A 27476-nucleotide genomic window follows, 5' to 3' on the forward strand; every position below is an offset into this window, starting at 1 on the left:
GACAATATAATCAAAAGGGTCCTTCTAAAGGAAAGAAGGGAGCAAGAGACTCAGGGAAGGTAATGTGCTGATGGAAGCAGAGGTTGGAGTGATGTGATTGCTGGCTTGGAAGATGGAAGAGGGCCATGAACCAAGGAGTGTGGGCCCCCTGTAGAAGCTGGAAAAGGAAAATAAATAAATAAATAATCAACCCACCAGATTCTCTTCTGAAGCCTTCAGAAGGAAAACAGCCATGTCATCCATTTTAGACTTCTGAACTTCAAAACTGTAAGTTAATAAGTTTAAATTGTTTTAAGCCATTCTGTTTATGATAATTTGTTACAGCAGCAATAGGAAACTAATACATCTGTGGAAGTTGCATTATCTGTGCCAATTTTTTACCCTTTTCTATACACATTCCTTTGGTCATTTGACTCACACAAATGGATGGAGTCTATTTTCCTACCCTTGACTCTGGATTCAACCATTTCTTTGACTTGCTTTGGCTGACAGAGTGAGCTAGAAGCACTGGTGTGCCAGTTCTGAGCCTAAGTCTTAAGAAACTTAGTGTTTCAGCTCTCTTTTATGCTTCTGTTATCACTGTTATGAGGACATGCCTGGGCTCAATCACTAGTTTTATGAAGATGGCAGGCAATGTCGCAGAGCCACCTTAGTGAAGGTTTTCCAGCAAGCTGAATGTATCAGATGCAGGACTAAGTTCATCTAAGATCAGCTCAGCCAATCTAAGTCAGTTGACCCCCACTGACCTGAGCTATAATAAATAATACATGATTGTTGTTTTAAAGCACTGAAATTTGGGGTGATTTGTAACACAGCAGTAGCTAAGTAATGCAATGCCTTATGAACTAATGATAGAAACTTGGAAAGCAGTGTTCCAGGTGGTTTTTTACACCATCTCATAACACTTGCCTCTGCTGAATGAATGGCCCAGGCCATAGCATTTTAGGCATTCTTAACTGGTTGGCCGCAATCCTGTAGGCTCATCATACGCAGTGTAATAACCAGGAAATAGAGCAATCAGAATTTTCTCCACTCACTCACTCCCATCTCCAAAAGAGCTCACATTATAGCAGTTTTTAGATATTCTTTTAATTAGCTTGTTTACTGAAATTATAAAATATAATAAGTTATATATACAGAATTAGACAAAAATATTGACAATTAAGACTTCACTAGTTAAGGGCCACAGACCTAGCCGGGGTGTTTTCTAAATATATTTAAGTATAGCAGAATAATGACTGTCTCCATACAAAATGGCAGGTGGAGTCCTAGCTGTGGTCAGTCTCATCACTATCATGGCCACATCAATTCTGAATTCTGTAATGTAGGTTAAAGCTCCATCAGAGTAAACCTTTCCTGGACTTATTTCTAAGTAAAGGGCAAAGGGATGTGTAACAATATAAGGGCTAGCTCTCTAAATGGTAGTTTGAGAGTTAATGAAACATGGTCTGATGCTGGCTGGCCACTGACCCCAGAATATTAATAGTTTGAAACTAGGCAGAATCATCCAGTCATGTGAACAGCCACCTCTTCCTCCTTCACTGAAAACATTGTTCTAAGGAGGGGCAAGCTGTCCTGGAATGGTTTGCTCATCACATATGACCCATGCAGTCTCAATAAGGGAGAGACTCTCATAGTCATTGTCACAAAGCAGGGAGAAAAGGGCATGACAAGACTTCAAAGAGGAATGAAAAGGATAATTGGGTTTTCCCATGGAGTGTGTAGCTTTTAGGATATACCAAATAGGTTCTGAAAAACAGCAGCAGGTCGATGATATTAAATATTCAGAACCTAATTATGATCTGATCACAGTATGTTCTACATACATTGGTGAGAAATTGTTTGTTGGTTTTAAACATATGACTGATTTGCCCCCCAAAACGTTTATTCAGTCACACGACTTGTAATTTTAAAAATATCCCTTTACAAGTCAGAGAATTTGTTTTAATTTAGTTATAACTGCAGTCAAACCTGTTGATAGAAGAACTCAGCCATTACCTCTAAATTAACTCACTGGTATGATAACTCCAAGGAGCTCTGGTGGTGCAGTGGCTAAAGCATTGGGCTGTAAACCAGAAGGTTGATGGTTTGAAACCACCAGCTGCTTCACAAGAGAAAGGTGAGGCAGTTTGCTTCTGTAAAGATTTACAGCCTTGGAAACCCTGTGGGGCAGTTCTACTCTATCCCAAAGGGTCACTTTGAGTCAGAATTGACTCCATGGCAGTAGGTTTTTTTGGTGATCACTGCTCTGGCTTCCCAAGCTCTTGGCAATTACTGGTGACATAAAAGAATCTGCCAAGAACAATGTCAGCTTATTCACTTTATCTCTAAATGTTATGTCAAATAATCACAATTACTGTGAAAACTCCAAACTGAATTTTGCTGTGTTTATTTCCATTTTATCTGACAACTCACACTGTATTCACTTCCATGAAGTGCCTCAAAAACCTTGCATTTTGACATCTCCACTTCATTTTCGCTCACCTAACTCTTACTTCCTCTGATTATAAAAATCACAGACTACCAGAGTTGGGTGACCCCTATAGCCTGGCCAACCCAAACCTCTCATTTGTAGAAGAGAAACCGAGGCCTAGGGAGGGTGAGAAAATTGAAAATAGCCCAAGCTGGCACACCATGAACCTCAGTCTCTGGGCTCCAAACCCAGGGCTCACTTCATTACACTGCAGGCTCCATTTCCTACGACTGGCTCAGAAGACCTGGAGTTGGAAACTTGTATGACTTAAGTCTTAGATACTCTTGAAATCTAGAGCGATGATGCATGGTTGAGCCCTTAAGAAGTTGTTTCCCTTTCTAAGTTGAGTTTACCACTTATTTCTGTCTGAAGCAAAAAACATATATAATTATGTATTATAATTTAAACTGCTTATGTCCTTGAACATTGCTGCCCCTCAAAAGTCAAATCTGACTAATAAGGAGTATGGAAGGCAATTTATTCAGCTACCAGTTTTAAGACTCACAGAATAAATAAAATTGATTATTACCCAGATCTACTTGATAGATAAGTACATGGCTTGCATACCTGTGGGGGGAAAAGAAAAAACAGGCCACAGAGTGAGCGCTTTCATTATTGATTGGAGGGCTGTAGGAAATATGAATGACCTCAAACCAAAAACCAAACTTACTGCCTTAAGTCAAATACAACTCACAGTGACCCCTCCTTGGGTTTCCAAGGTGATATCACTACAGAAGTAGATTGTCCAATCTTCCTTCCGAGGAGTGGTTGGTGGGTTTGAACCACCAGCCTTCTGGTTAGCAGTCAAATGCCTTAGGCACTACGTCACCAGAGCTCCCTGAATGACCTCAAGGACAGGTAAAATTATTCTAATGAAACCACATAGGATCTTAACAGGCCTGTACTGAACAGGAAACAGTATGTGGGGTGGGGTGTTTGCATTTTGTACCCATTTGCCAAAACTTTGGAGCTACTCTTTTTGTGAGGAAGCCCTCCTTCATCATCCAGTGGAAAACCATCTCCTTCTTTTAAAACTTTCATTACATTTTCTTAGACTGCTCATTCCATTTCTAGGCATGTCTCATGTCACCCACAAGATTGTAAACTCCTAAGGCAGAGACCAGATTCTTCACCTTTGTCATCCTCACACTGTTTGGTTCATGCCTACTCAGCAATGTCTGTAGAATGAATTAATGGCTGGCTGGCTGGCAGGCTAGATGAATAAATATTAATTCTGCCTGGTGAGGTAAAGTATCCCAGCTTTAATCCTTTTAACTTTGGTGAGATGAGAAGGTAGTCCTCCTTTCCTCTTGCTCCTTGGAACAGCCTGAGGTATACCCTGGTTACATATCAGAAGTAGCCTTGATTTTTGGCAGTCTGTTGGAACCTCTCACAGCTCCAGAGCCCTCAGGTCCTTTGGCTCATCCCAAGGAAGGATAATTCACAGTCATACTCCTCAGGATGTAACAGGTGGCTGCGGAGCAGGTGACATGACCCCGGCCCACTCCAGTATATCTGCACACAGGGACTCCACGGCATCCAGCCGTTCGATTTGCACCAGTTTTGTGAGCAGCTCTGGGATGCTGTAACCCGCTGTGCTAATGCGATCAAAAAGCTGCATGCCATCAGTCATGCCCCCAATCTCATCCCTCTTTAGTCCAAAGCTCTCGGCGAGGTGGCGCCATGTCTTCACAATGGCCTTCTCAGAGTTGTATGTGGAGCTGAGCATCCGGCTGGTCTTCTCGAGGCAATCAAATGGCAATTCTGTGGGGCTGAGGCCTATGGAGAGGAAGGGCCATAGTTAGATATCACAAATGACAGTCAACAGAAGCTCAACACCATTTAAAATTGTTTTAAAAGAATTTTATATCATAAAATAAAACACAGATTCAGGAAACTACACATAAGAAATGCACAGCTTAATCTGAATAACACCCAGAACTTTGCCAGCCACACAGAAAGCCTCACCATGTGTCCCAAACCCAATAATAATTCTGCCCTCCCTCCAAAAATAAACATGATCTTGACTGCTACAGTAATCCCCTAAAAACCATTTTTTGCAGTCCCCAAAACCTTTAATTCAGACTACCCTGGGTTGGATAATCCTTGCCTTTCATGGGGCTGGGGCTAAGGAGGAATTTAAAGGGAGAGTAACGCATCAGTAGTTACCTTTATGAAGGATGTTCTGAATGACAGCCCTAAGTTAGGGTCATCTGAACCAAGTCATGGCCAACCTAGTGATCTATTAATTCTCATCCCTCACTGTACATGACACTCACTTGAGGCACATTTTAAACAACATTGATGCAACTTTGCTGCTAGAAAGATGAAGTAGATGTATTTCCCTATTCTTTCTGTTAAGTACAATTAAAACTGCAAACTACATATGAGATAAGAAGATCCTGAAAGGTGGAGAGAAAGCACACCTGCTAGCAAGCTCGGAATCCAAGGAAGGACATGGATGGTGGTGAGTTCCCTGGCCTTTCTTTTGCCGCACATATCCTAGACTTGGAGCTGAAGAAGCCAGCAACTCAGAAACACCAATTAGCACAGACAAGGGACCCCCAACAACATCTTGCTCTCTCTAGCCAAATAAACAGGAAAGGGCCAGCTTGGCAAGATACAATGACAAATCTATTTCAGCCAAATACCACAGAAAAAAACATGGCCTCATACCAACCCTACAGCAAAGGTGAGTGGGGAGCCTTGACTTGAACCCCACTAAGCTGTAATAAAAGGCTTGAACAAGGGGCCATGCAGAAAGCCAGGACTTGCATCCCTGCCAGCCAGTAATAAAGCCTGGAAATGTCAGTGGAGACCATATGGAGAGCCTGACTTCCACCCATGCCCAGCAGTAACACGCTGCACTTCCCCTCCCTCAGGCTGAGTAGAGGGTCAAGACTTTCACTATTGCCCAGCAGCAATGATACACCCCAGCTGTGATGTCAGTGGAGATCACAGGGGCAACTGAAACTCCCACCCCTGTCCAGCAGTAGCAAGGAACCAACTCCTCAGGTGTCAATGGAGGCTGAGTGAGGAACTTGGACTTCTATCTCTACCTGGCAGTAAGATGGTGGTAACCTTCCTTCCTTTTACCAGAGCAGTATCAAAGAAAACCAGCTAAAGTAGAAGGTTTAAATAAGATCCCAAGTCTTATAACATACTATGAAAATGTCTATGTTTTAATGAGGGAGCTCTGGTAGCATAGTGCCTAAGGCACTTGACTGCTAATCAGAAGGCTGGTGGTTCAAACCCACCAGCCACTCCTTGGAAGGAAGATGGGACAATCTACTTCTATAGTGATACTGCCTCAGAAACCCAAGGAGGGGTCGTTGTGAGTCGGGTCTGACTCGACGGCACATAACAACATCAATGTTTTAATGAAAAATCATGGAGCCAGGAAGATCTCAAACAGAATGCAAAAAGGCAATCAATAGATGCCAACACCAAACGACAGAGATGTCAGAATCATATGACAAAGATTTTAAAGCAGCATCATCAGAATGCTTCAATAAGCAATTACAACATGTTTGACACAAATGAAAAATTAGCCCCAGCAAAGAAAAAAGAGCCAAAGGGAAGTTTTAGAACTGAAAATTGCAATAACTGTACCGTTTGTGTGTGTGTGTGTGTGTGTGTGCTGACCATACATATTCAGGTCAGCTTTCTTCATAACAGCTCCAAACTGGAAACAACCCAAATGTCCTTTACAGGCAATGGTTAAGCAAACCATACTATGGAATACTGATCAACAATGAAAAGGAACAAACTATTGACATACCTGACAACTTGGACAAATCTCCAGAGAATCATGCTGGTGAAATAAAGTCAACCCCAAAAGGTTGCATACTGCACAATTCCATTTAAATAACATTCTTGAAATAACAAAGTTGTAGAAATGGAGAGCAGGTTAGTGTATACCCGTAGAAGAGCAACATGCAGGGAGCCCTCATGGTGATGGGATGTTCTGTATCTTGACTATAACTGTGTCAATATGCTTGTAGTGACATTGTGCAAGAGTTTGTAGGATATTACCTTTGGGGAAAACTAGCTAAAATGTACACAGGATCTCTCTGTGGTATCTCTTACCCTAGCATATGAATCTACAAATATCTGAAAATAAGATTAATTTTAAAAATATATTAAGGCTGGACCTCACCCCAGATTATTAAATCAATATCCTGGGGCAGGTGAAGTGGACTGGGCAGGCAGAGATACTTTTAAGACTTGCCAGGTGATTCTGAAGTTCATCCAGGGCTGGGAACCACTGGACTAACATTCATAGCCTTGAGTGTATGTCAGTGTCACTGTGGAACTGTAAGACTCATGTTCCTTGGGGGTGCAAGAGGGTGGCTGAAGGGACAGGGCTTCAGACTCTCCACCCCACACTTTCTACTTCCCAGTCTCTTCATTAGAGGAGCTTTGCTTTCCTGTGGGATTCCTACAATTAATTTGCAAACCACCATCACAGGTGCCGTGGGGTTCCTATAATTAATTTACAAACCACCATCTCAGGTATCTGTGCTCTTAAAGCCAAGACATTATTGGGAACAGAGAAGGGTTTTCTGGGTGATAGAATGCAAACCCCAGGCCATTCTCCACTGGGCAGCTGACAGCCTCTGGCCACACCAGGCTGGACCAGGCAGGCTGACTCAGGGCCAAGTACATCTGTGGAGAGATGCCGCATTTCCACAGCGAGTCAAGTAGAGTTCAAGGGCCCCTGGAACACAGTAGTTATTTTTGGCCCATGGAGCACCCAACCAGCAAGATTGCCTCAGGGCTCCATGTACTGGCACACAGTTCATACAGTTAAATGGCTTCATTCCTGATGCCCAGTCCAAACAGGGGAAAGTCCATGGGAGGAGTGCCAGGGAGACCAGAACAGACCAGCTTGGAGGGGAAAGTCCTCCAGCTTCAGTGATGAGTGTGGAGCTTTCTGCAAACAAGCCCTCAGCCCAGCAGGGACATGGTCTGGAACACCTGGCTGCCCCCATCCCGTGGTTTTTTAGGAAGCAGCGGCAGGCAGCCTGAAGTGTTGTCATGCTCCCCAAGTGACTTCTAGTGTGTGGTGCCTTCCTGGAAGGCTCTGACCCTGATCTGCCCACAGCTCTAATGTGCTTAATGCCCATACCCAGGACTGACAGGGATTCCTGCCCACTGGACTCCCTGGGCACAATCAGGAGAATCATTGGGAGAGGAGGGCTGGGAAAGGAATGGAGATCCTCTCAGATGGCCACCTACTAGGTGCCAGGTGCTCATGTCCATCTTCTCACTCAGTTTTCACAATGTGATAGGCAGTGAAAGCAGTAGCTTTTTTTTTTTTTAAATGAAGAAACAGGCTTAGAGAAGTTAAATGATTTAAGGTCACATAGCTAGTCAGGGGCATACAGCAATTTTAGTTCTTGATCTATGCGGCGTCTCTCTGCCATTCTAATATGGTTTTGCCTGGAGAAGAGAATTTGGCCTGACTCTGACCTGTTCTACTGCTGCTACTAGGAGCTCTGGTGGCATAGTGGACAAGGCACTTGACTGCTAACTAGAAGGTCAGCAGTTCAAATCCACCAGCTGCTCCACGGAAGGAAGATGGGGTGATCTACTTGCATAAAGATTTATATTCTCGGAAAGCCAATGGGGGTCGCTATAAATCAGAAACAACTTGATGGCAATGAGTTTGTTTTTTTGGTTTTTTTTACTGCTGCTACTATCACCAACTATGGACCTATACATGTTGGGTATTCTGCTGAGCAACTTATAGACATCTGACTTTGTCCTTTATTAGTCCTATGAGGTAGGTTTCCACATCCTCATTTCATAGTCAATTGAGGCAGAGGTTAAGAAAATGTCATGGTCACAAAGTGATAGGGATAATCCAAGATTCAAACCCTGTTTAGTCTGACTCCAAAATCCACATTTTAGGTTTTGCTTTTCACTGGTCTGCCCTTTGCCAGACCATCATTATGGATAAGGAACTGCACAGTGGTGGAGAGGGCTCCCTCACCCACTATTGTCAAGGTTTGTAAGTTCTCAGCATGAATTACGTAGCCTAGCTCACCCTTGGAGTTTGAAGATCTTGACAATACATTTCTTTCCAAACCATCTGAAAAGGACAGGGAGCACTTTGGCTCCTTAATGTGCCATTTTCAAGTGAGAGATATTTTGCGTCTGTGTTGTTGAAGCCTGGACGGAACATGAATTCTGTCCCCAGGCTGTCCAGGTAGTCTGGCTGTGGCTGTTCCAAACCATGTTTCTGCTGGTTCTGCCCTGCAGCTACCACTGGAGGGAGGCGGAGTTGTGATCTGGACCTTTCTTTGACCACTTATTTCTCTCCCAGTTCTGTGAGTAGGGAATTTTATTTTGTTATCATGCAAGTCATTCATTTCTTTCTTTTAAAAATCGAACATAAAAAAAACAATTATTTTTAAAAATGAGGACTTTATTTTCAGGGAATTTTGTTTTTTGTTACAAACTTTCTGAAAAATTCTCTAATCGTAGAAGACTTTTCTCTCGGGTATCAGAGTGATGTTTAAGGAGTGCTGACTACTGCCTGTGGATGACGGCATCAAACAAACCCACAGAAGCCTGTGGGGCCACGAGACCAGTGAATGTAGCTTTAGTTACACTGAACAATTGCAGCTTGAATAGCCTTGTGGAGGTTTCTTTGTGCCTCTGAGTAGGTATGAAATTACCCATTGTGGTGTAGTGAATTACTTGGTATGGCTCTTCTAGCCATGGTCTTTATGACTCTCACCAAATCACTGGGTGGGACTATGCGCATGTAAGGTGCTTGTGGCCCACCCAGGGGATTGGATAACTTGCTAATCATGTAAATAATTATGGGGGTGGGACCGTACAAATAAGGTAAATGGAACCCTAATGTGGCGATTATTCAGTTTTGTCATTTTGCTAGGCTTAAAATGAGCCCTCCCAGAGGGCGAAAACGGGGATCTCTGCCAACAAGAGAGAGAAGTGGGAGTGGTGCGTGTCCTTGGGCCTGAGATCTCTGTGCAGAGAAATGAGAGAGACACTACAGCAGCAGCAGCAGCAGCAGAACCCAGAGACTAGCACAAGACAGGGCAATGGCCTTGCTGGCCCAGGGAGTGAGAAAGCTGAGTGCCTTGGTCAGGAGGCTTTCAGGTGAAGTGGGGTACATCCATGGGCAGAACTAAAAGCACCTTGTGAAACCTGCCCAACCAAGGCAGAGGCCAAGGGCCAAAGAGAGGTGGGCCTTCAGGCATGACTGAGGGGAGTCTGTCCTGATGTAAGAATTGTATCCTGAGTGTTCTGGAACCTGAATTGGAACTTGTTGCTTTGCTAATGTTGTTGCTGTATGTGCCGTCGAGTCAGACCCGACTCATAGTGACCCCTCCTTGGGTTTCCAAGGCAGTATCACTTCGGAAGTAGATTGCCCCATCTTCCTTCCGAGGAGTGGCTGCTTTGCTAATAAACTCCATAATCTTTAGTGTTGTCTGTGAGGTCTGTGTGGCCATCGCAACAAATGATCAAACCCAGCAGAGAAGAAGAGAGTGCTGTGGGAGGGATGGTTGGTGTCAGAATTGGGGAAAATGTTGGAGGATAGTGGCATGTCTGGCTTCTGCTTTATAGGAATCAGCTTTGGGCTGTTGCTGTTGATCTATCTCTCTGCCCCACGTCATTTTTACCCATGCTACCTGGCTGGCTCAGCATTTAACTCCATTTTTATTTACTTTTAGGTCATAAGGTTTCTTTTGTTTTTGTTTTTTGTATTTTTAATAAACTGAATGTGCTTCATGATTAGAGATAAAGATAGAAAAATATAGGTGAAGTGGTTAGAGCCATGGAAGACATTTATAAACAAAAGCAAGATCCTTGTAGGGATGCTGCCACTGGCAAATCTGTATGGAAGCAGACTGCCTCCTTTTTCCCCTGCGGAGTGGCTTGTGGATTCAAACCACTAACCTCTTGGTTAGGACCCCAATGCCTTAACCACAGCACCACCAGAGCTCCTGGCTATGCAGGTCAGAAGCCCAGAATGTCTCCTTCGACAAATGGTTTCCTCTCTGAAGTGTTTTTATTGCCTGGGTGAATAAGTCCTGTTGTCTCTTGACTGCTTATTCTGAAATTGCAATCATCATGAAATAAAGCATGACTTTGTTTGCTTAGGGTGGCGTCTCTAGAATGAAGGTGAGAGCTTCTAAAAGGCCATTAGATATTATAAACTACTAGAGGGAAGGGGGCAGGACTGCAACTTATTTGATAAATTACTGATTAACAACTGTTTTCAAAGATGATAATACCAATGTAGAGCTGGGCATCTGCGAGGGCACCAGGGGGCTTACGGCTCCATTCACATCTCATTCTCTAGTGTACCTGGGAATTCTGACTCCATGTGTCACTCCAGTTAGGTCCTACATTGGGACAGTACTGTTGTCTATCTATCCTGTGAGGAAAAGTGTAGTGGGAAATGCTGGGAAAATATGTTAAAATGGTTTGGAGCCTAATTCAGTTTTCCTCCACACTTAGTGTTGTAGAAAGGAGCTCTGGTAGCACAGTGCCTAAGCTATCTGACTGCTAACCAGAAGGTTGGTGGTTCAAACCCACCAGCCACTCTGCAGAAGCAAGACTGGGCAATCTATTTGCATAAAGATTCACTGCTTGGAAACCCAGTGGGGGTTGCTATGAGTTGGAATCGACTTGATGGGAGTGGGTTTGGTTCTTTAGGTTTGGCGTTGTAGCAGCTAGCCATTCCTGAGAAGGGACATAAGTCTGTGGGTGACTACACTCAATTCTCTTCACAGAATCATCAGGAACCTGCAGTCAAACCATTGTTCCACCATTGACAGTCAGGAGAAGTTTCTGTAGGATATCCCTGCCCATAACCCAAAATTGGGTCATAACCTAATGTAAGGGTCTCCCTAAGCAGTACTTTCATGCTTACCTTCTACTACTCCACACACAGTAGCATACACATCCAAAATCTTTTTCCTTCGACTTTGAATCTATGAAAAAAATGAAGAAGAACATTAATGTTCAGAGAGGGAAAAATTTGATAACAAACAAAGAACCAAACACCTCATCTTACTATTGGCAAACAGGTGCTTTCTTCTGATGCCTAGGAAATTTTGAATCAGAAATATACCAAGTTCTGGTATGGAAACCTCATCCATAATTCACAGGGAGAAAGCCTCTTCTTTGGGTTACCTATTAAAAACACCTTCAATGCCCACCAGGGGTCTCCTTAGGCTCAGCTGGACATCCAGATTCTCCAGACAACCAGAGACTACAGTAGGCATCCATCTATTTAGAATGATTTTGATTGGGAGCTCAGCTTGCCAGCAGTGCAGCACAGAACCTTCTCAGCCGCTCATCCTGTAGCCCAGATAGCTGGGCCAGAGCACTCTTCTCCCCAGGTGAGAGCTCAGTGCAAAGAGGTGAAGCCAGGTACACGGACAGGTACAGAAGTGGCCTTGGCTTAAAAGTCCCATGTGCCAAAGGAGCTGCTATCTCTCATAACAACTACACAGGCCTCCAAGGTCCCTACAAGTGACAGCCCCAGTTACAGAATCACTGTTCTCAGGGATGCCCAAAGTAGTAGACTCCTGAACAAGATCCCAGGCCAGATATAGTCTAACAGTCACGGGCCATTTTTACCATGAGTAATGTTGCCTAGCAACATAGATGACATGCCAACTTTTATTAGGTTACAGGAGAAACAGAGCTACAAAGTTAACCAAATGTAGCCCGGAAAAGGGCTTTGTAAACCTTTTGCCCACAACACCCATGTCATAACATTTCAAGACTGCCTACCTTAGGAGATTAAAAAAAACAAACAAACAAACAATGCAGACAATTTTTGTATGTGGTCCTTTTTTCATATTAAAAATTCTTACCCCTCCAACACACACATAAATACATATATAGAAAATTGGTTGGATATATGCCAGTATATTTACAAAGGTTCTTTCTGTCCTGTAGCATTCCAAGTGATTTTAATTTTCTTCTTGTTACTTATCATTTTATTACTTCTCACTTTCTCCAATAAAGCTACATAATGAGGCGAATAAAAATTTTCCTTATTTGTTTATTTTAAAAGATCTTGTTTTAAGCCTGTTACTCTACGTAGGTTTCGTATCATGGAATTGTTGAAATAGCATCATGTCTCACAGAAGAGCTTATTAAATAAGAAATGCCTCTTTTTTGGGGCCATAAATCAGACAGATCTCTCCTGCAGATGCATTATTTTACTGCACCAATAAATTGTGAGAATTACTAGAAGAATGGCTTGTGTGTGCCAGAGCCTCACCCCGGTTGATTTGTTGTTGGTGGAAGACTTCTCTCTCGTCAAGTGAACTAATGATAACAAGCACAGCTCTGGGGAGCCCTGCTTGTCAATAGCGGGCTCTTCATCACTGTCCATGCTCCGGCTCAACAGCTGCTCATTCTCAGATGATGCATCATTCTCACTAGAGAAACAAGAGCGATATTAATGGTGTCTGAGAAAGTGTAGCCCCGAGAAGATCTTTCCATGATTAACTCTATGGCCAAGATAAGGCTAAAAGGGACACAATCAGTTGGTCATCATCTTCTACTGAGAACCTCACTGGCCAGTGCTGGGGACCCAGAGGAGAAAGATACATCCCTGCTCTTTGCTCTTTCTCAAACCAGCAACTACAATACAGGGTGATGCCTATGTGCTCTGCAGTGAAAGGAATCGCAAAGGTTGCAGTGGGAGCTTGGAGGAAAGGGTGAGAAGTTCTTCAGGGGTGTGGGGCTGCCAGTGGGGGTGGGGACTGCATCTTGTCATCTTTCCATCACTTCTGCAAAACCTGATATAGGGTAGATGCTTGGTAAATGTTTCTTGAATATGATACAGATTTCTATATTTAATCTAAATAAGCATCAAGTTCAACTTTGTGTCTTTAGGTTTATGTAGATGGCAGTGAATCCCTTTGTGTTCGCAGAAATAATGGAAAACAAAGCGGAATGAAACTGAGGGGCCAGAGTGCTCAGAGCTCCAAGTTTGGGAAGCCTTTTTTCTTAGTGGGGGTGAACTGACTGAAATGTGTGCATCATAGGAATGGGAGACCAGGTTTGGGGCTTCAGGGAATTTTACAGAAGGGTGGAATGGACAGTCCAATGGGCCAAAACTCTGGCCTCACTTTATACAAGTGCTGACTGGCAAGATCTTCATTGGTTAGTAAGACAGGGTGTCCAGCCTTATGCATGTGTGGGTTGGACCTTAAACTCTCAAGAAAAAAAAGTTAAGAAATGGTTTTCCACAGCTCATTAAAATCATTCCAAATATATTAAAAACAATATTCTTTTTATAAGCATCCTGCTTGCTTCCTGTGGTTTGGCTGAAGACTTTTTTTTTTTTTAAAGGATTATATTTGCTAGTAACTGGGTTATAGTAATAAGGCCCATACTCAAATATAACTCTAGAGACAGGATGATGAAAAGAAAAGGAGAAACAATAGATGATGTCCCACTGGCAGAACCCACTTTCTTACGTGATCTCAGGGCCTTGTAGGGAGTCAGATTGCCCATCCACTGTCAGCACATGAAAGAGGCAAATAATGAAGCCATCATGGCAGGCAGTGGGCCATCTCCCATGCCCAGATCCATTCTTCCAAAATCGGAGAGTAAGCATTAGGTGATGAAATCTAAGTGTCTTGTTTGGTAAAGTACAATTTTCAAGCTTAATTTTTTTTTAGAAGTTGTATATTAAATAAATATTTTTATCCCGATTAGGGTTCCCCAAGTTTTCCACATGGAACCCTGATAGTACAATGGTTAAACACTAGGCTGCTAATAGAAAGGTCAGCAGTTTAAACCCACCATCTGCTCTTTGGAAGAAAAGACAGAGCCATCTGCTCTCTATGGGGCAGTTCTACTCTGTCATGTGGGGTGGCTATGAGTCAGACTTGACTCAATGGCGCCCAACAACAACAAATTTCCTTAGTTATTACGTGAAACTCAGTCCACAAGGTGTGTCCCCTGCCTTTCTGAATACTTATCTTTTTCTACTTTTGGGAATAAGAAAGGCCAGAAAGAGAGGGAAAGGCTGAAACAAAATGGGATTTTGAATGGATTGGAGGCTGGAGGGCCAATTCCATTTCCAATGAGGCAATAGTTCAGAGCCAAATCCACGCATTACAGTACCAGAGCCTGAACTCAGTCCTAGGAACAGCAGTCCGAACCTCGGCACAACTCCCCAGAGGTACACCGAGTTGCTTGGACTGCAAATTCCCAGAGGTTTTGAGAAATGATCAATTGGAATGTCCTTTAAATAACCTGTCTCTAAGGGATTGACTAACTTAACACATACGATCTGCTTTTCTTTCCTAGTATGCAAAGACTTCATGACTTAAGTTTGCTTCCTGCCCTTGTGTCAGGACTGTTGCAAGACACTGGAATTTTTCAAATGAGATAATGTGATTGGACATGCTTTATAAATGCCAAAGTCTGAACTCATTATTATTCCTAAATATGAAAGGCTGTGTTAACACACAGTGTAGTGGAAGGATCATGGGGTCAGTGGTCAGGAGAGGAGGGTTTTCACCTCTACTTTTCTGTAACTAGTTTAGTGACCCTGAGTATGTCATTTAAACTCTCATGGCCCGTGTGCCCTCATCTGTAGAGTGAACAGTGTGGGTGGATGGTGTCCTTGCAATGTCAGCCTCAAAAAGCTATTGGAGAGGAGGCTTGCTGGGAAGGGCTGCACACACTGCCTTGCTTGGAACGAATACCAGAGAATGATTTCTGGAACCTAAGCAGGGTCAACTCCAAATGAACATCCAAGGAACAGAATAAAGTGGTAATTCCCTCCACCTCAGACTTATTTAGGGTGTGATTCACTTCCTCCTTAAGAAGTTTTATTATACCTAGTATAAGTAGGTCATCAGGGCCTGTGGAACACAGTTCTGGAGACAGACTATCTGGATCTGGACCCCAGTCTGCCACTCACAGGCTATGTGACCTTAGTTAAGTCACTTAACTTTTAAACCTAGGTTTCCTCATCTATAAATGGGAATAATAATCGCACTTAACTTACAGGGCTGTGGTGAGACAATGCATTTACACACATAGCGTAGCATACATAATAAGCACCTAGTGCATGTTAGTCATCTCTATCACCATTATTATCATTGTTATAGTAACATAACTGTTAGCATTAGTGGTAGTATATTGGTATTATTGTTAGCAGCAGCAGCAGCGGCAGCAGCAGCAGTATTAACCCAGGTAGCACATGTCCTTGGCTTTCTTCTACAATCTAGAGAAGAACAGGGCATGTGGAAAGTTTTAAGATCTATACATTGAAGAAGGATGTTAAGAAGAAGGAATGAGGACAACAGGTACCAAGAAAAAGGAGGAGTAGGCAGATGTTAACCACTTGCTTCTAACACAAGCCTGGTCCTTGCTGGTTGACGAATGAGATGAAAACCAGCATTGACCAGGTCCAGATGGATCAGCTGTATGTGAGTAGCCCTCCAACTGCTACCGTGGCCCTGCTTGCTTTGTCCTTCTCTAACACAATCTCAGCAAGCCAGTCATTATACTGAGCAATAAGCTGGCACGCCCACCCACATTCCTTTCATGACCAGGACTCCCTCCTGGTCTTCAGGGAGCAGGCAGGACTGTCAACTGGGGTGAGGCATTGCTCCACTCTGTTGTAAGTGGCTGCTGCTGGCTTGGACCTTACCTCTTGGTAGTCTTTGCTGGAGTTGCTGTCAGTTTCTCAAACTCATCCTTCTCAGAAAAAATCACTACATTGTCTGCAGGTAGATGGGAAGATTTTGAGGAGAGAATGAGTTAAAATTGGTTCTGTGTCTCTGAGATTGACCTCCCCCTGGCTTACTTCCTCTTTCATAGAATTGTCTGATAACCAAATCCTCTTAAATGACACCACTCTTTTAATTACATGCTAAGAATTAAGTAAAATATGGATGCTACCAACACCTTTTCCTGTGGCCTCTGTAATAAATGATATGAAAGCAATTAGGAGGTCAGGCTGCTGGGGGTAATGACTAGAGAAATGTGTCATCTCCCCTATGGCCTCTTGTGGAAGCAAAGGTACAAGAAAGGGTTTACAGACCTTGAGTCTCTTTTTTCTCCTCTTCCTTGCTAACTTGGGCTTCCACACTCTTCACTGAGTGGCTAGTACAGCAGGCTGGTAGGAGAAAGAGAAGAGTGTGAATAGCAAAACTAACCAACTGGGTAAACTGATGGAGAGAAAAGCTTTGGATGGGCAAGAGGACTTTGGAGAGAAGGGACAGTCACCTTGGGCAGAAGGCTTTGTCTTCATGATATAGAACATGATGATGAGGACAATGGCAATGGCCATGATGAAGATGGTAGACATGGCGATGATCAGGGCTGTGGCCAGGTGTCCTTGGCCAGAGAGGTCTGCTGGAGTCAGGGGAGCAAAGGCAATCAGGTTCAACAGTTTCTGTAGGCAGTGGGTTCCCCCCAGTAAGGCAATGCCCTCTCTCCTTGAAGACCATGGACCCCTGCAGGCAGTGGCCTGCCATCAGCATGTTTCCAAGAGATGCTTGGAATGTGAAATCTGACTTAATCTGAGAACTAAGCCCAAAATTTTTGCTAAATTTAAAAACTCAAAGTCATTATTAAACTGGTTTTCTTCCAAATTTCATTTTGGCTACTAGGTCAGTTTTACCGATTAGCCTCTTCTTGCTTGTCTCAAATGTGGCTTATACAAACTTGTCTGGGAATACCACAATTCAGGTTCACTTTGGGAACCTGGAACAAGGTAGCGTATGGAGAGGAAAAGAGACCCACAAAAATAGTGTGTCCTGCAGACAGTTCAGTCTAGGTTTGGGCACTTCTAAGTGAAAGTCAACTCCTAGGACTAGAGATTTTAGTTTTTGTTTGGATCTATCTTATGTTACTTGCAATATCAACATAAGAATAGTAAGATCCCAGGGAAAAGAGTGGAAAAAGACTGATGTACTTATTTCTCCTGTTTTGTCCTATTCTGCTTGTCACTCCTCCCTCTCCCCTGGCAGTCCCTTAGCCCTAGGGGAGTGTGCTCATTTTCTTGATTAATATCTGCCTTTGATGTGTCAAATGGATGGAAGCTTGTTCTGATTCAATGAACTAACCAGTCAAGAGTCTCAGTCTCATGAAGCAGGACCCAGGTTTTCCATCACCCAAATAGGAAAGTGAAGTGGGAGATTACTTAAAGCACCTCTGGAATCATTTGATGGAAGCTATAGCCAGTTCTGAAAGGAAGGACCAGAGCTGATAGCCAAAGCAGGCAATGTTTCAGTAGGCAGAAACTGCACACACACACACACACACACACCCATGGGAGTGAGTCTGCAGGAAAACTGGCCTCAGTGAGGCTTTTGGGGAGTATCTGTAACACAGTGTAGATGCCAGGTATAGATGAGACAAATGCTTTAATATTCTCTGTGGTATGTTACTTCCCTTGGGGGCCTGGTGGAAATGAGATTCATATATCCTAGCAAAGTTTCTCTGCCTTAATGTTCCATGTAGAATACAAGGGAGGGTCAGGTTTTGAGGGTGATGAGGAGGCTGGCCTGCTAAGTGCTCTGTGGGCTTTTAAAGGTGTTCCAAGCCTGTCTGAAACACAGGTCTTCAATATGTTTAAATAATAGGATGTCTTTAAAACAGTTTGAGGGGAAAAGGAGGATCTAGCTCAAGGTCTTGCTCTGAGGGAAATATTAGACTTCAGGGGTATTTGAGGAGCTGTCCTCCTCAATCATTTCTATTCCTAAAAGATTAGGGAGAATGAAATGTAGTTATTGAAAGTGAATATTGAAGTGTTAAGGTCAGCAGGTTTATATGAAAGCCAGCAATATGTTGATTTCCTGCCAAACCAAAGCTTAGGGAGTGTCTCTCCTCCCCCCTCAGTGGGGATTATTCTGCCCCTGTTGGCCGCCAAGGGCCCTCCCTTCCTACCTTCACTGTCTCAGCACCACTCACGTGTTCCTGCCACTCTGGGAGTGTGCTTTTATTTTGAACACATACTAATGGACCGTGGACACCCATGGAGTGATCAATTCCACTCCTTGCTGAGATAATTATTAACTTCCAGCAACTGGGGGCAGCTTATGTAATTAAATCGCTTTAGAGAAATGATTTGAGCTGGAGAAGAGCTTCATAATCATTACTAATAATTATTTCCTCTCTTCCTCTTAACTTTCATCCAACCATCCCCTTTTTCTCTGTGGGTAAATCCATAAGATCAATATCTGAGCATCTTCCTTACCTTTATGGGCATGCTGGAAAGGGGAGGGGGTGCTGCTACCAGAGGTACTGGGAAAGTTGGCAGAAACTCCCAAAGTGGCCCCCACACCTGCAAGGAGAACAAATTTACCCTCCATTTCTCAAGGTGAGGTGGAGAAAACTCCGTCTTTAAAGATTGGAAAACAAGGTATGAAAATAGACCTAATTGATCTAGAATTGAAGATTATGAATGTGCTAGAGAGAATAGAAGTGGGTAAGGAAAATGTTTTTATTTCTTAGAATGTTTAATAATCCCAAGAGTATTCTGACCTTTCAAGGGTTATTACTCTCTAAATAGAAAGACACACGTAGTAAATCTGCTAAAACCAAACAACAGACATTGTTGTTGTTAGAGGTTTGCAAGCCTCACCAACTCAATTTTCCCTTGAACTGAGATAAAGTACATGCAATCTATAAAAATGAGAATAGTATGTGTATATAAATATTACTAGGAGGAAGAAATAATTGACTAATTATTTCAGTTACATAGAGCAGGATAGTACTGTAAATATTTTTGTTGCAGAGAGACTGGAGGCTAGCATAGGCAAAAGCCCCTCTCTGTCTCTCCCTGACAGCTTCTCTCTTCTTCTTTGTCTTTAATAAACTTTGGTTCATGTGGGAAAAATAAAATAAAATAAATATATTTGTTGCAATTGTAAAATCAATACATGCTCATTACTAAAAATTTAGGAAAACATCAGAATATTAGAAAGAAGTAACACAATCACCCATAACCTCATAGCCTGAAATTGACAACTTGATGTTTTTTCTTCTAAGCTTTTTCTTATAATAACTTTAAAAAAGAAATGTAACCAAATTGCTTAAGAGCATGAATGATCTCTGTCTTTCCTCAAAAGTATGATTCATAAGATTCATCTATGTAAAGAATAGTGCTCAGCAAGTGTGGTAGTTAAGGTTATATGTCAACTTGGCTGGGCCTGGTTTTGAGTGGCTGGGCAGCTGGTGATAGTTATTCCCCATGATGAAACTGGCAATCAGCTCCATGGTGCGATTTACCACAAGCAGCTGAGTAGCTGCTTTAGGAATGTGGTCCACTTTTCATATATAAGGAGAAGCTTTGGAATTGGTCTACAGATTTCTGGCATACTTGGTTGGACCCTGCATGTAGTCAAGTCTTCATTCAACAGCCCACCATGCTCTGCCAATCTTGGGACTTTTAATGGACTTGAATCAATGGCCTGCTGTGTGGTTTGATAATATCGGGACTGTGCCTTTTCACTTGTTGACATTGGGTTTGTCGGCTTCAGCAGCCAGCAGCTGCCTGAGTGAAGAGATGCCTGTAGCTTCAGTGGGCTGGGAGCAAGAGGCAGAGCTGAAGCCCAAGTTAAGGGGCTTTTACCCAGCCCCTAGAGCTGGCACTTGGAACTCGGACTTCTAGTCTCCAAAACTGAAAGAGAATAAACTCCTGTTTGTTGAAGCCATCTCATTTGTGGTATCTTCCTGGCAGAGGGGCACTAGGCAATCGAAACAGCAGGGGTAAAATGGAAAATGATTTACCATCTGTCAAATTGCTAAGAGACCCTTCTCTTCAAACAAACAAACAAAACTGTTCTGTTGAAGAAAAGACAGGAGTTCCTGGGTGGTGCAAATGGTTAGCATGCTCAATGGCCAACTGCAAGTTTGGTGTTTCCAGTCCACCCAAAATACCTCAGAAGAAAGGCTTGGCAATCTACTTTTGAAAAATCAGGCAAGGAAAACCCTGTGGAGCAGCTGTACTTGGACACACATGGGGCCACCATGAGGTGGCAACTGGTTACAGGAAAGGTAATATCCTGACAGCTAACCTTCTTTTAAGCTGACCTTTAATAAAAGTGATTAATAAGTGAGTTTCCCTCTCTCCCTTTTGTCTCTACCAGTTCTGGAGTAATTTGGGAAGTGGGTTTGCATTATGTAAAAACAGCTTGTGAGTGAAGGACAAAAGAACCACCCTCTTCATGGTCAGTACATATCGGTCCTCCCAATCCTGGCCAAGCAAAGGGTCAGGCCTGGAGGCTTGTATCCTAATCAGCTCATTGCTATCTGCAATACTTCCTTGAGAAACAAGCTTCCACGCAGGGAAATTTTATTTAAAGGAACATTCTGCGGAGAAAGTGAACAGCTTTTCTGTGTGTATTTCTAAAGCTGCCTACACAACTAGTCTGAGACAATCTAGGAGGTGGCTTTTAGATCTTCTGGAATGGACAGTGACTTCAGCTACCTGAGGAATTATTCATATATTTTTGTCCAGGGGATAGAGAAGGGACACAGGAGAGCAGGGTCAGAAACTTTGGAATCTTTACAGCTTTTAAAACAAATGGAAAACTCTACTTATAAAAGAGGAGCGCTACTAGCACAATGATTAAGCACTCAACCACTAAATGAAAGGTTGAGTGTGTGAACCCACTTAGTGGCCCTGCAGGAGAAAGACTTTGTAGTCTACTCCTGTACAGATTACTGCCTAGAAAACCCTATGAGGCAGTTCTGCCTTGTCACATGGGGCCACCAAGAGTCGGAATTTACACAGCTTCCAGCTTCAGCAAGAACACTTGTAAAAGAGGGTGGAGACCTTGTGAGGGAGCAGGGACTGGCTGAGAACTGGCTTGGTTGTAATTCCACAGTTCTGTCTAAGTGTCATAAGGTTTCTTGGAGGCTGTCCTGTCCCTCAAGTAGAACAGGAAATTAAACAGCTGGCTGATGCATGAGAAAGGTCTGCCTGCTGAGGGGTAAGTAATGCATGGTCTTTTAATGACAAACCCTAATGTTCCCATGCATGGAGTCGGTGTGAAGGCGACCTCTGCCAAAGAAGCAATGATCTATGTAGTTGTGCTCAATCATGCTGCTCCTAAAACAGCTGCATAGGGACTCACCCTGTAAGCACCCAGTGAGGCCTGTTTGCAAGGTGAGGGGTGTGTGCTACTGAAGTCATTGTTGTGCCCTTGAGATTCAGACTTGGAGTAGTTTTTCATATAAAATTGCAAAACATCTCCCTTAGTAAGTCAGACCTGTTAGGATAGGCGGTATCTGGCCTCTTTGGGAATTTGCCTGATATATGCTGGACCTCATCCGGGGTCCAGCATATACTTTGCCTTGCCTCTCCCATCGGAGGAGTCTTCGGGTGCTGCAAATGTTAATGTGCTCAGCTGCTAATCAAAAGGTCAGCAATTTGAGTCCACCCAGAGGTCCTCAGAAGAAAGGCCTGGAGATCTACTTCTGAAAAATCAGCCACTGAAAACTCTATGGAGTTCAGTTCCACTCTGACGCACACAGCGTTGCCCTGAGTTGGAGCTGACTCCATGACAACTAGTTTGGATTTTTTGATTCTGCCATCCAAAGTTGGAGTATGTACCACCTGGACAATTGTATGACCATGGCTTCCTGCCTATTTTCTTTTCTTTTTTATTCCTCAATATTTGCTCATTGCGACTGCTTATTAACTCTTCTTCCAACAATTGGGGCATATGAAGGGGACTGAGGCAATAGGCTAATGGTGGCATTGGGCGCTATGTGCTCACTAGCATGGGCTGCCCTTCAAATAAACAAAGACTCTGGAATTGACCTACTCAGAACAGAGGCTCTGATACCTGATACACCCAGACCCCTGAGCCTATGCCCTGGGATTTTGTCCCTTCTTTCTGCAATGACTGGCCTAGTGAAAAATGAAGTCTATGGGACAGGAAGCAGTGAAACAGAATATAGGACCCAAGTGGATATCACAATATGATAAAGGGTTGGGGGAAGAGTGTTGCTGATAACAGCTGGAATATATAGGTCCCTGCCACTGCTTCTTTCTGGGCTTCCTACACCTGAGCGCAGCCTCCACTGGCCCTCAGATGTCTCCTTTTCTTCCAGGAGGGAAAATAGAATTTTATCTTTCATCGTCTATTTATTTGGTGGAAATTTTGTTTCTCCAACACTACCCCAGGGCCAAAATTTGTGAAATATTTTGCTTTTTTTTTTTTAAACCTATCTCTCTCCCCTGGCCTCTGGGTGAATGTCCTCTTAGGACATGTGCTGGTAGAAAGGTGAGTGCCCAGCTGAGAGATGCCTGTCTCTCCACAGCCATATGCTCACAAGGTCAGAAAACACGGCAGGACTCCAAAAGCTCAGAAATGGAGTCTTAGCCTTTTACTATTGAAAGATGCATGTTTAATAACCTCTGAATGTCTCCAGCATGGTAAGGTGGGCTTCAGATTTCTAGCCATGATTACATTACCCAGCCTATCAAGCTTCATCTGGTACACTGAGAAAAAGTGATATCATGAACTAGCTTCAAGCATAACCCAATTTCCTTTTAAAAGTAAATAGGGCATTGAAAAAAGAAGCTAATCTATCTGTTTGGTAAGGGGCTCAAGGGAGCTTAAGATATGTCATCAGGGAAAAAATATAACCGTGGGCTCTATTTGTGGATGTTTGACATCTTTGTTTCTTCTTGTCCCTCTCTGCCAGGGCTTACAGACTGAGCCTGGGTGTCAGGGGTTGGGGATGGGGACAAAATTACTCCCAAAGCTGTAGTCTATTCAAGCAGCCTCCAGAACCCACAGACTTATGAAATGTCCTTACATCCACTGGCAAAAGCTAATTACACAATGATGTCACCAAACAATTGATGCACGCTACTACAAGTCAACAATGGCACCTCTTACTGGACCCAGCAGGCTCCAAGGGTGTGCAGCCCTGCCTGCCCCCTGGGTGGGTGACAAGCTGGGGCTCGTCTCCACCTCGATTCACTAGAAATTTGTTTTCAAAATTCAACTCCAGCTAGTGTTAACTGAACAGCCCTGGACTGTGCCTTGGGCTGCAGGTGTGGGTCAGACACTCCCTGGTTGTTCACTGATCCCTGAGCTGAACAGAGAAACATTCTGTTCACTGTGTTCTGAGCCGATCAGAGAGGAAGAGGGGCGGGTGGAAGGGGCTGATGGGTAGGGAACTCTGGATCTCTCACCATTTCTTCAAAACTCAGAGTCTGAATGTCAGAACTTGAGTGAAACACCTGTGTCTAATTCTGTTGTCACGGTTCCACCCACTCAGCCAGACCCCAGCACTACCTTGAAGGTCTTGATTGTTCTTTCTCATCCTCACCCTCACCAGGTGGTGGCCCTGGAGGACCCTAGAGTAACTCCACTGGGAGGGAGATGAGATGTTTCCCAACATAACCCAACAGCAGGATCAGAGTTATCTACACTGCTTTTCAGATGTCTCCATACAAACAAAGGGCAGCAAACAATTTCCTTGCCATGGGCCCCTCTTCCCTGGAGCTCAGTAATAAGGAGTTGCTTTTTCAGAAGACATGGTGAAGAGAGAAGATAAAACAGCCAAATAATGTCATGATGGCCTTTCACAAATCAATGCAACTGTGGGCTAGAATTTGCAAAAGAGCCATAGCTCCATTACAAGTAAGTAGTATGCTTGGTGGTCATAAAATTATATATAAAAAAAACATATAGCTTATTTGGTCTGTCTTGTCCACAGTTTAATTCCTTCTGTCTTTCTATCTTCCAGAATGTGAGGGAGGATGTGAATGAGAGATAAGAGGAAGGTGAAGATACCAAGGAAGAACAAACAGCAGGAGGATCCTGCCTTGCATTGTTGATCCTTCCAACAAGTGTCAGGTCATATAGATAGAGAGATAAAAAGATAGAATTTTACCTCAAGAAAATGGCTCATGCCATTGCTGGCAAGTCTCAAGTCCTTGGGTCAAGGCTTTTCCTGACTCATATAGCTGTAGGGGCTGATGAACTCAAGTTAGGGAGGCAGTATAACAGCCTGCTGGCTTTGAAAGCTGACAAATCCAAGACTGGCAGGTAAAAAGGCAACCAGGGAATTTTCCCAGGTTGTCCATATATATGTATTGGAAACAGGCCATACCCCTGAGGAAACTCCCTTTCAGCTGATTGGCTGCTCATAGAACATCTCATCACAGAGGTGATTACATTATATCAGATCTCATCATGAGAGATGACTGCATCATAACTGCTAAACTACTGAGAATCATGGCCCAGGCAAGGTGACACACAACCTTAACTATCACAAGTGTTTTCTCTTTTGTCACTGTTACCATAACTTTACTATTATTACATGTATGATAAACCTATTCATTGTGAAAACAACTGGGTATATTGTGTCCAAAAGAGCCAAATTTGGGCATTGGATGTGGTTTTGAAGAGTAAGCCAAAGGAGTTTGAACACCAAAACCAGTTCTGCCAGGTCTCTGGTAATTAATCCTGAAAGTGTTTGACATTTTTCTGAGCATTTGAAAATCCCTGGAATAAAACAAGCATCTGCTCCCTATCACCTCTAAATATTTGAAAAATATGTCATAGAATTATAAAGTTACCTATTTTAATTTTATTTAAACTTCACTACCATGTTGAATAAATGGGATGCTTAACAAAGTCTTGAGTGAAACACAGCCTAATATAGTGGAAAGACAATGGGCTGTGAAGATATTTTGCTTCTGCTTCTTTATTATTGTTGTTATTAGTTGCCATTGAGTCCATTCTGACTTCCCTATTATCACTACCACAGGAGTCCCTGGGTGGCACAAACAATTAAACATTTGACTATTAGCTGAAAGGTTGGCAGTTTGAATCCAGCCACAGGCATATTGGAATACCCTGATGATCTGCTTCTGAAATGGCAGCCTACAAAATCCTGTGGAGTAGTTCCACTCTGCACGTATTGGGTCATCATGAGTCAAAATTGACCTGACAGCAACTAACAACCACCAGTACCACTTCTTCCACTTGTTATGAGATAACAGAGTATTTAACTCTTAATAGCTTACTTCTTAATCTTGAGCATGAGAATAATACTATCTGCCTTGCAAAGTAATTGGATAATTGAGCAGAATGAATGGAGTCTTAGAAAAGAGAATTGGCATGGAAACAGTGACACATACAGGGGGAATACGCTGTGTGGAGATACATCTAACAGCAAAGGAAGGCCAAGAATTGTTTGGAAACTTCCGGTAAGATGGAGGAATAGGCAGACAAATGACACACCCCTCCTCAACAAAGAAAAGAAAAATCAATTGACAGAGATACAGATAAAAGGAAGGCCTTGCAAAGTAATACATGATATTATTAAACATCCAGCATGGCATCTGGATGGAGACCTTCTAAAGCAAGAAATCTAAATTTAAACTCTGTGTGAATGGGCTCCTACAAGATGGCATCCCAGCACCAACCAAGACTCCTGCCCAACCCCTAGACTGCAGATTTTCCCAGTCCAGGTTCTGCTCTAGCCTAATGAGGATTAATTTAGCACAATACAAATATTTGGTGCCTGGGAGGTTTGTCTCCATAGTTATATAGGGTGTGCATTTTTCAGATTAATTAATCTCTTTGGAATGGATAACATTATGGATTGAACTCGTCTCCAAAAGATATTTTGAAGTCCTATCCCTATAAAGGAGCCCTAGTAGAGCAATGGTGAAGCACTCAGCTGCTAATAGAAAGGTTGGTGGCTCAAACCCACCAGCCACTCTCCAGAAGAGAAGACCTGGCAATCTGCTTCTGTAAAAATTATGGCCTAGGAAGCCCTATGGGGGCAGTTCTACTCTACCCTAAGGATCACTCTGATAGTTAAGGTTATATGTCAACTTGACTGAGCCATCATTCTCAGTAGTTCAGTAGTTATGATGTAGACATCCCCCACAATGAGATCTGCTACAAATACCAATCAATCAAAGAGGCATGTCCTCAGGGGTGTGGCCTGCTTCCAATATATATGGACATCCTCGCAAAGCTGTCTGGCTTTTTGCTCCATCTGGCTCCTGTATCTGGCTAATCATCACCTGACCTCTGGTTCTTCAACTGAAACCAGTGGCCTGCTGTATTATTGCCTGCTGATTTGGGGACTGTTGCCTTTGTAGCTTGTGAGCCAACAGCCTGCTGTGCCATCTTACCTGCTGATCCTGGATTCATCAGCCTCTATAGCCAGCAGCCAACTGTAGTGCCTGCCCATCTTGGGTTCATCAGCTCCTGCAGCTATGTGAGTCAAGAGAAGCCTCCAACCTGATGTCTTACCCACAGACTTGGAACTTGCCAGCCTCTACAACCACATGAACCATTTTCTTGAGATAAATTGATCTCTCCCTCTAGATTTACTGGATTTGCTTCTCTAGAGAACCTAGCCTAAAACAGTTGTTGTGAGGTGGAATCAATTTGATGGCACACAACAATGTGTGTACCTGTGAACAAGACCTTGCTTGGAAATAGTTTTTCTTTGGTTAGGTTAAATGAGATCATGCTAGCGTAGTTGAGTATTGAGCAGAATGAATGGAGTCTTAGAAAACAGAATTGACATGGAAACAGTGACACATACAGGGGGAATACGCTGTGTGGAGATACATCTACCAGCAAAGGAAGGCCAAGAATTGTTTGGAAACTTCCGGTAAGATGGAGGAATAGGCAGACAAATGACACACCCCTCTTCAACAAAGAAAAGAAAAATGAATTGGCAGAGATACAGAAGATAATCCTGGAGCCCCTGAGCTTTGAAAGGAACTATACAGAAGTGGATTAAGCACCAACTAGCAGAAAAAAACTGAACAAAAACAGTGAGTACAGAGACAGTTGGAGCTGCAGACTATCAGCTACTCTGATGGGACCAACAACCCGAATATTTCCAAGTGGTGTTGGGACTTGAGAATTGACCTAAAGATCAGCCCTGGTCACCAAGGGCTGCAGGAATGACTGCACTGGTGGCCTATGACTAGGAAGGGAAACAGCAAGGAGGGAAACAACCTGAGCTG

At 43.2% G+C, this 27476-nt stretch overlaps 1 protein-coding gene across 1 annotated transcript in view; it reads right to left on the reverse strand.

The window, feature by feature from the left end:
• Positions 1-3929: 3929 nt before the first annotated feature.
• Positions 3930-27476, reverse strand: part of EDAR (ectodysplasin A receptor) — a 53431-nt gene continuing 29884 nt past the window's right edge. The window contains exons 5-11 of the mRNA XM_042781156.1: positions 18705-18791; positions 16730-16858; positions 16545-16619; positions 16152-16224; positions 12753-12912; positions 11388-11448; positions 3930-4252 (exon numbers count right to left, since the gene is read on the reverse strand). Of these exons, the coding sequence (XP_042637090.1) occupies positions 3930-4252; positions 11388-11448; positions 12753-12912; positions 16152-16224; positions 16545-16619; positions 16730-16858; positions 18705-18791 (908 nt within the window). The remainder of the gene's footprint in view (positions 4253-11387; positions 11449-12752; positions 12913-16151; positions 16225-16544; positions 16620-16729; positions 16859-18704; positions 18792-27476) is intronic.

This window comes from Orycteropus afer, unplaced genomic scaffold (assembly GCF_000298275.1).
Source record: "Orycteropus afer afer isolate SDZICR_OR568_19922 unplaced genomic scaffold, OryAfe1.0 scaffold00089, whole genome shotgun sequence".
Taxonomy (NCBI): Eukaryota; Metazoa; Chordata; class Mammalia; order Tubulidentata; family Orycteropodidae; genus Orycteropus; species Orycteropus afer.